The sequence below is a fragment of the Nyctereutes procyonoides genome, unplaced genomic scaffold (assembly GCF_905146905.1).
Source record: "Nyctereutes procyonoides isolate TBG_1078 unplaced genomic scaffold, NYPRO_anot_genome, whole genome shotgun sequence".
NCBI lineage: Eukaryota > Metazoa > Chordata > Mammalia > Carnivora > Canidae > Nyctereutes > Nyctereutes procyonoides.
The window spans coordinates 27,643,816-27,657,125 of NW_026575126.1; the positions used below are offsets into that span (position 1 = coordinate 27,643,816).

The 13,310-nt window shown below is 37.7% G+C and overlaps 1 protein-coding gene across 3 annotated transcripts in view; it reads left to right on the forward strand.

Moving 5' to 3' along the window:
* The window catches only part of AGL (amylo-alpha-1, 6-glucosidase, 4-alpha-glucanotransferase), a 73,366-nt gene that overhangs the window by 18,774 nt on the left and 41,282 nt on the right, over positions 1–13,310 (forward strand). For all 3 annotated transcript variants that reach the window (XM_055340229.1, XM_055340232.1, XM_055340231.1), the window contains exons 6-12: positions 4,916–5,097; positions 5,251–5,362; positions 9,817–9,943; positions 10,304–10,406; positions 10,499–10,596; positions 11,003–11,142; positions 12,948–13,135. In XM_055340229.1, the coding sequence (XP_055196204.1) occupies positions 4,916–5,097; positions 5,251–5,362; positions 9,817–9,943; positions 10,304–10,406; positions 10,499–10,596; positions 11,003–11,142; positions 12,948–13,135 (950 nt within the window). The remainder of the gene's footprint in view (positions 1–4,915; positions 5,098–5,250; positions 5,363–9,816; positions 9,944–10,303; positions 10,407–10,498; positions 10,597–11,002; positions 11,143–12,947; positions 13,136–13,310) is intronic.

The following is a 13,310-nucleotide window of genomic DNA, read 5'->3' on the forward strand; positions in this document are numbered from 1 at the left end:
ACAGAGAGAGATTGGCAGAGAGAGACATAGGCAGAGAGAGAGAGAAACAGGCTCCATGCAGGGAGCCTGATGTGGGACTCGATCCTAGGACTCCAGGACCATGCCCTGGGCCGAAGGCAGGCACTAAACTGCTGAGCGATGCAGGGATCCCCTGATGGCATTTTTCTAACAGCATTTGCTTACCTCATGTCTCTGTGTCACATTTTGGTAATTTTTGCAATATTTCAAACTTTTTCATTAAATTTGTTATGGTCATCAGTGATTCGTGATTATGACTTGCCAATAGCTCAGATAATAGCATTTTTTAACATGATAGTTAGCCTTTTTATTTAAGGTATGTACTTTTTTTAAAAGATATAATGCTGGGATCCCTGGGTGGCGCAGCGGTTTGGCGCCTGCCTTTGGCCCAGGGCGCGATCCTGGAGACCCGGGATCGAATCCCACGTTGGGCTCCCAGTGCATGGAGCCTGCTTCTCCCTCTGCCTGTGTCTCTGCCTCTCTCTCTCTCTCTCTCTCTCTCTCTCTCACTATCATAAATAAATTAAAAAAAAAAAGATATAATGCTATTGCACACTTAGTAGACTACAATGCAGTATCAATATAACTTTTATATATGCTAGGAAGTCAAACAAATTTGACTCCCTTTATTGCAATACTTATTTTATTGCAGCAGTCTGGATCCAAATACACAGTGTCTCTGAGGTGTACCTATATATTGAAAGGCAGAGACTGTCAGAGGTCATTGAAAAAAAACAAGATCCAACTATATACTATCTACAGGCAACACACTTCAGATTCAAAAATACAAATAGGTTGACAGTAAAAGGATGGATAAAGATTTATACAAGGACGAGGAGCTGGGAGGTTCCTTCTCAGGTTGCTCTGGAGACCACACAGCTCTGGACATACATATGGTCTTCTAGACTGCCAGATGTGAATGGGATTTTATTTTTAAGCCTGGCTTCCTAGGAGTTACCCTGGGTCAGAGTAGGTTAGTGTTTACTCCGTGGTTGGTTAGAGGTTATATTTTAAATCCCTTTGCCGGGATCCCTGGGTGGCGCAGCAGTTTAGTGCCTGCCTTTGGCCCAGGGCGCGAACCTGGAGACCCAGGATCGAATCCCACGTTGGGCTCCCGGTGCATGGAGCCTGCTTCTCCCTCTGCCTGTGTCTCTGCCTCTCTCTCTCTGTATGTGTGACTATCATAAATAAATGAGAATTTTAAAAAAAATGGAGTTTAAATCCCTTTGCCAGGAAGTTGTCCTGTGTTGATGGGTCTATATGGGATTTGGGGAATGTTTTCAAGTCTTTCCCATGTCTTGTTAGAATTGCTTCTGAGTGGGTGCAGCCTAGTGCATGCACCCAGCCTTTCCAGCCCCCACAGTTGCCTGTGATCCCAGAAGGGCTGTCTGCTTTCTCTTCCCCCTAGTTCTATTAAATTTCTGTTTGTTCGCTCCAGTGTTTTTCTTATATCATGAAGCCACCAGCATTCTCTTAACTGCTCCCCACCACAGTTTTCATTATTTTAAACAACACCCATACACATGGAGTTCTTCACCCACTGTTCCAAACAAATTCAGTCCTTTCAGGCAGAGCTCTTCATCCTCCTGGCCTGTCTTTATCCTTGAGCAGAACACCTGTGCCATGCTTCAGAGCTGGGGATGAGACCACTTTTTTCCAAGCACAGTCTCATTCTGGGGGCATGCAAGGCAGGAGGTAGCAATCCGTGGTCTTCTTGGTTGCCCTCCCCACATGGAACCTTCACCCTGCAAGTAAGCTCCAGCTCTTAGGGACAGTTAGAGTCCCAGTATTCTTGCTAGGTAGGATGTCCACCCTACAAGAGGGGTGCTAGGTGGAGGAAAGGAACTGAGATTTTCTTTGCCTGCCTATTTGGAAAAGAGAAAAGAGCTTCTACAAAATGGAGCTAAAGGGAGTGGGAAACACAGGCAGCCTGCCTCTCCCACCATGAAACTGTAACCCCAGACTGGAAATGATGGTAAGAGGACACCTCCATGTTGGCCATGCTTACCTGGAGTAGAACACCTGGCATAGAGGTTCCATTAGCACATAGCTGGATGGGAGGGTTAAGGGAGCAGATCATAGTTCAAATGCCACAGACTCTTGCTATTCTTGCCAAAAGTTAGTAGATTTTCTCAAATAAATGTTTCTCCATAAGCTGAATGCCCTTAGGACAATGTTCAGAGACTTTAAATGATTATATTTTTTATAATTTTTGCTATTTAAATTATGGTTTTGCTGGGGCAAATGTCTGCTAAGTTCCTTACTGTACCGCTTTAGAACTCCATGTTTCACTTATTTTGATACTTATTAAGATGTGGTTGATTTGGCTTCTCTTTCATGTAGAATTAGAAAAAATACATTGTTAGCGAATGCTTAGAATTTTTTCATTTTACACTTGATTTTGTTTCAAAAAAATTAGTAACAAAGTTTCAGGATTTTACCATTTAAAAAATTAGGGTGGCCATAGTATTCTTTTTTTTTTTAAAGATTTTATTTATTTATTCATAGACACAGAGGGAGAGAGGCAGAGACACAGGGAGAGGGAGAAGCAGGCTCCATGCAGGGAGCCCGATATGGGACTCGATCCTGGGTCTCCAGGATCACAACCCAGGCTGCAGGCGGCACCAAACCGCTGCGCCACCAGGGCTGCTCCATAGTATTCTTAATAAATGAAAATCCAAACTGGATATAATTATCATTACATTTTTCTCTTACATCTTGAATTCTATTAACTCTGATGATAAAACTAAGGAAAACCAGCTTGATTTGGATTGGAGAATTATTGACTTAACTGTTATTACAACATCTTTGCTTCTTATGTATCCTGTCTTCTTCATCCATGTGTTTATTATGGATATAAGTAAATAATAAATAAATTATGTACTCCGTTATTTATTAAATAAACGACTGAAACTAGAAATAATAATGATTTTTAAATTCTGTAAGGATTGTAATGATACTCAGCTGAGTGAGTGAGACATGAACACATTCATCTGGTTAAGATTGCAAGATCTGAAGAAACTTGCCCAAATTCATTTCTGGTTGTATGACTTTGGCTGAGTAACTTCTCTGTGCCTCAGTTCCTCATCTGATTAAGGAACATAAGTGTGCCCTACATCATACAGTAGTATATGAGGATTAATAAATTAGTGTATGTATCTGGCATATGGTAGGTGTTCAGTAGTTATTTTTATTTCATGTACATTAACCACTCATGCTCCTCAATAGGAATTCAGGGGAATTACTCTATTTTAAAGATGAAACAAAAATATATATAGCTTTTATTTGTTTAAAAATTAAAGCAGATATTCTTTAATGTTGTAAATATGTGGAATACCTTGCAGAACTCTGATTCTGATTCTGCATTTACTGATGGATAAATGGATAGTAGGATTGTAAGGTACACCCTTGTTCTTTGAGTATGTTTCTTTTAGCAATTTCTCAGCCTCACTTTTATCAGTATTACTAAAACAATGTATCTTACTAACCATTCAAGATTAGCTATACAAAGAAGTTACCTGTGAGAGAACTGAACTTTCTTCTATCAGAATTGTCTAAGCACAATAAAACAAATAAACAAATCCCCCTCTCTAGAATGCAAAAGCTCCACAAGGACAGGAGCTTTGCTCACTTTTGCTGCAGAATATCCATTTCCCAGAACAGTGCCTGGGATAGATCACATCCTAAGTGTAGATATATATAGACATATATACAAATGGATTTTGAGTTAACATGCTGTCCTCAGGCAGTACTACTCATCACATTTGGGTAAATGTGCCTGGGCCTTGGCTGGAGCTGGGATTGGTTTGAGATGTAGGTCCCAAGAAGAGTGGGTGAGATGAGGAAGGGCAGGTAAAATAAAGAAAGAGAAGGAATAAGATATAGCACACCTCCCTCAAAGGTTTAGCAGAAATGAGAAGGATCAAAAGAAAGAAGGAAAAACTAAAAACCACCAAGATGATACCTTTTCTAAATCAAGGAAGAGGTATTTTATAAATCAATGAAGGATGAATCAGTAATGGCAAATGTTATAGAGGTTAAATGGATAAAGTTGAGAAAGTAGCACTAAATTTCATGATTAGGAGGCGTAGAGTAACCTCAGTGGAGTGCTGGCTACAGCAGCAGAATACAGTGGGAAAAGGAACAAGACTGTGGGGAGAAAGTGGAGGCAGCAGATACAGGTTGGATTTTCTAGATGTTTGGTTTTGATACTGATAAATTGCAGAAGTCAGAGAAATAACTCTGTTTGTATAGGATGTGTATTTGTTTGTATTCTTAGCCTTAGGGAGATACAATCATATTTAAAGATAGAGAGGAAGGAACCTTACCTCACTCCCCTCTCCCCCACAAAAAAACACAGGAATAAATGATTATGTAGGAAAAAAGGTGTAAATGACATTTTGAGTTCTGAAGATTGGGTGGAAGCCCTGTCTGGCTTGGAAGGATAGGTGTTTTTCAGACTTAGAAGGAATATTCCAAAATATAATTGACTCGAGGACTGTCAAAGTGGGCCAAGGACAAGACCATTCTTAATTTCCACAATAGTAAACATGTTATTACAGGGGTGTTAATAAGTCAGTGTTGTATCTTACGGCATTAAAAATTCCTATGACAGAAAAGAAAAATATATAGTGAAGTGGATGACAAGATACCACAACCGAAAAACATTTTTTCACATTACAGTATCATAAATCATGATAAATATTTTAGCAAATATTTAATATAAAGTATAACATCAATAGGTAATTCATAGTTTATATAATATTTAAATATTGATGTCTAGTATATAAGAAAATAAGTGGTGGTTGTTGATATTTTATTTCATCTTTAAACTTAACATGGATACTAACTTCATTTTAATTACAAGAGATTCCTTTATGTTTCCTTTTTCTTTAAGCTGCTAATAGTAAATGGATCCAGGAACATCCAGAAAGTGCTTATAACCTTGTAAATTCTCCATACTTAAAACCTGCCTGGGTCTTAGACAGAGCACTGTGGCATTTATCATGTGACGTTGCAGAAGGGAAATACAAAGAAAAAGGAGTACCTGCTTTGATTGAAAATGATCATCAAATGAATGTCAGTATGTATAGAGGAGTATCACACTAAAACAGAATAACAAAATTTCTGAAGTATAAATTAAATGTATAGTTGAAAACTAGAATATTTTAAATTTGACAACATTTAGTGAAATGATTCTAAATATATTTTTTACCTATTGAAATTTTTCAGTGCATTCGAAAAATAATTTGGGAGGATATTTTTCCAAAGATTCAACTCTGGGAATTTTTCCAAGTAGACGTTTACAAAGCAGTTGAGCAATTTAGAAGACTTCTTACACAAGGTAAAGGATATACATTAGACTGTTCCTAGCAATTTTAGGAAATTTACTGTTTCTTTTAAAGAGATGAGTCTTCTTTCCTCTGGTTAAGACATTATTAAATCTGTTATTATTATTATACATTTGTGTTACTATAACTATGGTTCTAGAAGCTGAGAGCAGAGATATCTAAAGGGCGTGACATAATAATATGTAACAATTATTTCTCTTGGGGACTGTTTCTTAGTATTGGTTCCTTAGCACAATGCCCAGAATATAGTAGAGTTCAATATATGTTAAGTGTGTGAACAGGAGGTCATAGAGCAGGTTACTGCAGCTGCCAAAGGCAGCTTTTAACCTCTGGGTAGCAGTATACTGTGTTTATTTTTTTTTAAGATTTATTTACTTATTTTTAGAGAGAGAGAAAGCATAGGGGGAAAGAGGAAGAGGGAAAGGGAGAGGGAGAGAAAGAATATCAAGCAGACTTCCTATTGAATGCAGAGCTAGATGCATGGCTCAATTCCACCGCCGAGAGATCGTGACTGAGCCAAAATCTATAGAGTTGGACGCTCAACTGACTGAGCCACCCAGGTGCCCTTAAACTTTTTTTTTTAAGATTTTATTTTTGGGCAGCCTGGGTGGCTCAATGGTTTAGCGCCACCTTCAGCCCAGGGCCTGATCCTGGAGAGAGAGAGAGAGGCAGAAACACAGGCAGAGGGAGAAGCAGGATACATGCAGGGAGCCCGATGCAGAAGTCAATCCCAGGACCCCAGGATCACACCCTGGGCCAAAGGCAGATGCTAAACCTCTGAGTTACCCAGCCGTCCCTTTGTCATTCATTCATTCATTCATTCATTCATTCAATACTTATCTTTTGAACCACCTACTGGGCACTCTTCCAGGCATGGGGAATCAGTAGTGAACATAGCAGGCCCTTACTTTAGTAGAACCTATATGTTTATAAGCAGTATTATAGAAAATATATCCTTGTATGTGTTATCTTTACTTACATGAGTAAATCTGCAGGATAAATTGTTAGGCATAGAATTTCTGAGTCAAGAGCATAAAAATTTAATGATAAATTTACAATAGATATTGTGTAGTTGTTTTTCAACACAAGTTATACCAATTTACATTATCATTAACTATATCGTTAGGTACAATTAATATTTATAATGTTTGTCAATCATGGAAAAACATTCCTTATTTTTTTAAAAACTGGGTTTTTTCCCTCCTTAAGATTTTATTTATTTATTCATGAGAGATACAGATTGAGAGAGAGAGAGGCAGAGACACAGGCAGGGGGAGAAGCAGGCTCCATGCAGGGAGCCCGACTTGGGACTTGATCCTTGGACTCTAGGATCATGCCCTGGGTGAAGGCAGGAGCTAAACCACTGAGCTACTCAGGGATCCCTTCTTCCTTATTTTAATTTGTAGTTCTTTATTCATTAGTGAAGCACCTTTTCACGTGTTATTTCACTATTTATAGATCTTCCATTAATTGTCTGTTAATGTCCTTTCCCTATTTTTCTAGTGGCCTGTTTGACTTTTTCACATTGACTTATTAATATTTGTGTTTCCTTATTATACTGACTTAAATATGTCCTCCTAGTATGCTGTTGATCTTTTAACTCTTGATTATGGTATTTTTTTTTCAGTGCAGTCAAATTTGTCAATCTTTTATGGCTTCTAATTTCACATCATGCTTGGAAAAAAAACCTTCCATCAACATTCTGTTTTCTTTTCTTTTTTTTTTTAAGATTTTATTTATTCATGAGAGACACAGAGAGAGGCAGAGACATAGGACATAGGCAGAGGGAGAAGCAGGCTCCATGCAGGGAGCCCAATGTGGGACTCGATCCGGGAACTCCAGGATCACCCCATGAGCCAAAGACAGACGCTTAACCACTGAGCCACCCAGGAATCCCGCACATTCTGTTTTCTTAAAAAAAAAAAATGCTGTTTTCTTCTAATCGTATTTATTTTTTACATTTAAATACCCAATGGACACCTGGGTAGCTGTCAGTTAAGCTTCTGACTCTTGATTTCAGCTCAGGTGATGATCTCACTGTCATGGGATCAAGCCCCATATTGGGCTCCAGGCTCAGCAGGGAGTCTTCTTGGGATTCCCTCTCACCCTCTCCCTCTGCCCCTCCTCACTGCACGCACACACACTCTCTCTCTTTCAAATAAATAAATAAATCTTTAAAAATAAGTAAATCTTTAAAAATAAATAAATATTCAATACACCTGGAATTTTTTGTGTGTATTATATAAGGTATTTTTATTCAAAAAATGGTATTGAGTTGATAATCCATCCTTTTATACTGATTTGTTGTACACCATAAATACTTCATAGTGTAGTCATATACTAAATATATGTTGATTTCTTATCTGTACTATTCCAGTGATCTTTTATTCATTCTATCAGTACTAAAGTACTAAAGAGTATTTTATCATTTATACTGATCTTGTTAGCTTTTTTTTCAAACACTTCCTGGCAGTTTTCTTTTTAAGATTTTATTCATTTGTTTGAGAGAGAGCGAGAGAGCACAAGTGGAGGGAGGGGCCTAGGGAGAGGGAGAAGCAGACTTCCTGTGGAGCAGGAAGCCTGATGCAGGCAGGGCTCAGTCCCAGGACACTGGGATCATGACATGACCTAAACTAAAGGTAGATGCTTAATCTGATGAACAATCCAGGTGCCCCACTGGCAGGTTTAATATATTTACTCTTCCAAATGAAACTCAGAAACTAAATTTTAAGAATCTATTTACATTTTGTTTTGTGCTTTTATAAGTCACTTCAAGGTCTCTTTAGAATAAGCCAGATACTAATTAGTTAATATAAAATCAAGCCCAGGGGATCCCTGGGTGGCGCGGCGGTTTGGCGCCTGCCTTTGGCCCAGGGCGCGACCCTGGAGACCCGAGATCGAATCCCACGTCGGGCTCCCGGTGCATGGAGCCTGCTTCTCCCTCTGCCTGTGTCTCTGCCTCTCTCTCTCTCTCTCTCTCTCTCTCTCTGTGTGACTATCATAAAAAAAAAAAAAAAACAAAAAAAATAAAAAATAAAATCAAGCCCATTTAAGGAGGCACTTGATGTAATGAGCACTGCTGTTATATGCAACTGATGGATGAATCACTAAATTCTACCTCTGAAACTAATAATATTCAGTATGTTAATTAATTGATTTTAAATTTAAAAGACAAGTATTAGGGGATCCATGGGTGGCTCAGCGGTTTAGCATCTGCCTTCAGCCCCAGGGCGTGATCCTGGGGTCCCAGGATCGAGTCCCAAATTGGGCTCCCTGCATGGAGCCTGCTTCCCCCTCTGCCTGTGTCTCTGCCTGTCTCTCTCTGTGTCTCTCATAAATAAATAAAATCTTTTAAAAAATAAAAAGAAATAAAAGAAATATTAAAAGAATAATAAATAAAAAATAAGTAAAATCAAGCCCAGTAGAGGCAATCCTGCACAACACCTAATTTTTTTAGGAACAAGTTCCAGGGGCACCTGGGTGGCTAAGTGGTTGAGCATGTCCCTTTGGCTCAGGTTGTGATCCCAGAGTCCTGGGATCAAATCCTGAATCAGGCTCCCTGCAGGGGTCCTGCTTTTCCCTCTGCCTGTCTCTGCCTCTCTCTGTCCAGTCTCTCATGGATAAATAAATAAAATCTTTAAAAAAAAAAAAAAAAGGAACAAGTTCCAGAAAAGGGATGAAAATCCTTTCCATAAAACATTTATTTACTTTTTCATTTTTTATTATTGTTAAGGAATATGCTTATTGGTAAAAAGGAAAACATAAAATCAAGCCTGTGTACTTCTTTCAGAGAATGCAAAAAAAAATCAAGCTGTTAATCAGACTTTTGAATAGAAAGCAGTCTTTGAAGAAATATAACTCCTGATATTAGTATATTTGGTAACACCTAGAAAGAAAACTTCTACCACCAATATCCTTAATTGTATAAAATAAGAGAATGTTGACTAAGGCAGAAAAGTGGGGCAAGGGTTCAACTGATAGGAATCCCTGTGTTTTTATTCTGTAATGTTCTTCTCCCTCCCTCCCTTCTCTCTCTCTCCCCTCCTTCTTTATGTGTGTACATGTGTGTGTGTTAGATGGTGTGCAGGAAGATGGGGGGTGGTAGGGAAGGATGCTTATGAAATAAACATTTGTTTTGTTTTCTGTGAAAAAATTGTAAGCTAAAAATTTGGATATCAGTAACAGTTAAAATCTTCTTGTGTAGGGGATCCCTAGTGGCTCAGCGGTTTGGTGCCTGCCTTCGGCCCAGGGCATGACCCTGGAGTCCCGGGATCGAGTCCCGCGTCAGGCTCCCTGCATGGAGCCTGTTTCTCCCTCTGCCTGTGTCTCTGCCTCTCTCTCTCTGTCTCTCATGAATAAATAAATAAAATCTTTAAAAATAAATAAAAAATAAATAAAATCCTCTTGTGGATTTTGCATTTAAGATACCATCTTTTCTTTCTTTCAGAAAATAGGAAAATAACAACCAAGCCTGATCCAACGGAACACCTTAAGATTATTCAGGATCCTGAATACAGAAGACTTGGCTGCACTGTAGATATGAACATTGCACTAGCAACGTTCATACCACATGAGTATGTTTTGTATTTTTCCTATGAAGTAAAGGATAATATTACTTACGGACCTTTATGGCTAGTATTAAAGTCCTGAATAGAAAATTCAGTAAAGTAATTCACCATAATTCCACTGGTTCAAATGCATGATGTTTTCCTCTTTTTTCTGTGTGGTGGTCCATGTTCCTATATGTGTATATAAAATTGTTCACAATTGGAAAACTTCTTCAGCCATAATTAAGATCCTGATAAGTATGTTTAAAGTTTCAAATAAATAAATAAATAAATAGATAAATACAATTTCTAGACCCATGTTAGAAAATTTTTAAATGTACTTTTAAATCCATTAGATTTTCAGTGGTATTACTCTCTCTGCTTTAGCAAGGGCCCAGCTGCAATCGATGAATGCTGTAATTGGTTCCGTAAGAGAATTGAGGAATTAAATTCAGAGAAGTATCAACTCGTGAATTATCATCAGGAACAGGTTTCACCTACTTTTGAAATGCTGTTTTTCTTTGAGTCTTTATACTGTTTATTGTTGTTTTTACTGACATAACATAATTTAATGTGTTCTAGGCAGTTAATTGCCTTTTGGGAAATGTGTTTTATGAACGACTGGCTGGCCACGGTCCTAAATTAGGACCTGTCACTAGAAAACATCCATTAGTTACCAGGTATTCCATTTTTGTTTTCTTTTCATTGGAAGTTAAAAATGGAAAATTCAGCTCCTTATCTTGTAGGTAATGTGCAGCACAGATTAGGCAACTAAAGGGTAGCAAAAAGCTTTTGCAAAGTAATATCAATACTTCAATGATTTTCTTAGTAATTTTATGAGATTTTTTTTAAGTTATTACTTAAAGTGTTAACCAGATAATGCTAACTTTCCATTTCTCAAATCTTAGTAGATTTACCTCAGAAAGTCTCCTGAAAATTTTTGACCTATAACTAAGTTTATTTCCTATAAATAATGTAAAACTAATCTTACTCTATTTGTTAGGGAGGAAGTTTAATTTTAAGAGACTAATTTAAATTCTCTCCAAAGAGTCTGTCTAGATTTAATATTTAATTGTATCTCCATAGATATTTTACGTTCCCATTTGAAGAAATGACTGTCTCCACAGAAGAGTCTATGATTCATAACCCAAATAAAGCTTGTTTTCTGATGGCCCATAATGGATGGGTAATGGGAGATGATCCCCTTCGAAACTTTGCTGAACCAGGTACATCATTTTTGTTACCTTCTCTGTGGATAGGGAAAGAAAAGTTTACAGCAAGCTCAAAATATACTGTTTCATTGACTTTCTTTCCCACTAGGCTAATAGTTCTTAAACTATTTCAACACAGAAGTGCCAGAGGTACATACAGTTTGAGAGAGAAAAAAAGGGATTGACAAAAAGAATGGCATTCATCTTTTTCTCCCTCACCCTTTCTTCTCCTTATCCTTCTATACTCAACCAGAATGGCTTTTATCTATTTTATATTATGGTTTTGCGTAAGATTTTATATGGTTAAAAATTTAATCTATTGTTTTTTTTTAAATATATTTGAAACCACTACTATTACAACTATATTGCCATAAGAGATATTTTCATTCATTAGCCAGGGGGTTATTAAGGTACTGAATAGCAATTACACTGGAAACTAATTTTCGGTTCCCCTCTCACTCCTAGCATTTTATTTTTTTACAGCTATTTCTTTGCCAGGAAGAATTTTGCTGGGGACCCATCAATATGTTTTTCAACATTTTAGAAGTCTGTTTGAATGACTTTAAATTTAATTCAAGGGGATCCCTGGGTGGCTCAGCAGTTTAGCACCTGGCTTTGCCCCAGGGCGTGATACTGGGGTCCCACGATCAAGTTCTGCATCGGGCTCCCCACAGGGAGCCTGCTTCTCCCTGTGCCTGTGTCTCTGCCTCTCTCTCTATCTGTGTCTCTCATGAATAAATAAAACCTTTTTAAAAAAAATTAAATAAATTTACTTCAAAAATCTCCCTTTTTAAAAAAGGAACGTCACTTTGGGTTTAAGTGTAGCTCTGCCTTCTCCTTTCTAGTTATTCTAAATGAGAAAAGGCATTCTACTGTATGCTGTGGATTTAATGTAATCTGTTGCCAAAAATGAGTAACAAGGTGGAAATTCAGCTTTAAATGTTTTTGGTAAAACTCTGTCTTCAAAGGGCTTATATTACTGTTACTGTTTTCCTTTACAAGAAGCAACTTGATTTTTTTTTTTACATTAAGTACACATTTTTAGAAGAGACTATAGGTACAATTTTAGCAAAAAATATATGAATTAGTATTTTTTAAACTTTATAAATTTAGAAACCCATGCCATTTTAGACAAAATTTTAAACAATACATGATTTATGGTAGAAATAGTGGATGTGGATCCCTTTCACAAAGATGATGTGAAGAAGGAAGTCCCTGCCCCTCCCAAAGTCGAAGCCAAAGCAAAGGCTTTGAAAGCTAAAAAAGCAGCGCTGAAAGGGGTTCACAGTCACACACACACACACACACACACACACACACACAAGATCCACACGTCACCCACATTCTGAAGACCCAAGACCATATGTCTCCAAAGCAGCCCAAATACCCTCAAAAGAGCACCCCCAGAAGAAACGAGCTTGATCACTATGCCATCATAAGGTTTCCCCTGACTACCAAATCAGCCATGAAGAAAGTAGAAGACAACAACACACTCATGTTCATTGTGAATGTCAAGGCCAATAAGCACCAGCTCAAACAGGTTGTGAAGAAGCTTTACAATATTGATGTGGTCAAGGTCAACACCTTGATCAGGCCTGATGGAGAGGAGAAAGCATATGTTTGACTCCTGATATGATACTTTGGATGTTGCCAACAAAATCGGGATCATCTAAACTGAGTCCAGTCGGCTATGAATCTAATTATTTTTTTCACCATAAAAAATAGTCAATGTGATTTTAAAACATTTCCTTGAAGTAAATGTTTTCATGTTATTTCTTGAACCATTGAAAGCAAGCTCCTTTTTTTTTTTTTTTTTACAGGTTCAGAAGTTTACCTAAGGAGAGAGCTTATTTGCTGGGGAGACAGTGTTAAATTACGCTATGGGAATAAACCAGAGGACTGTCCTTTTCTCTGGGCACACATGAAAAAATACACTGAAATAACTGCAACCTATTTCCAGGGAGTACGTCTCGATAACTGCCACTCAACGCCTCTTCATGTAGCTGAGGTACAGAAATACAATTCATCTACATTAGGCAAAGAAATGTAGTATTCATTCTTTGCTTCCTTAAATAAAATATACAAGTACACGTTTCCTTTTGCTCGTTGGATACCAGCATTGATTTGGTGGTAGTAGTTAACACTTCAGCATAATTTCACACTAATAATAAAATCTTTTGATG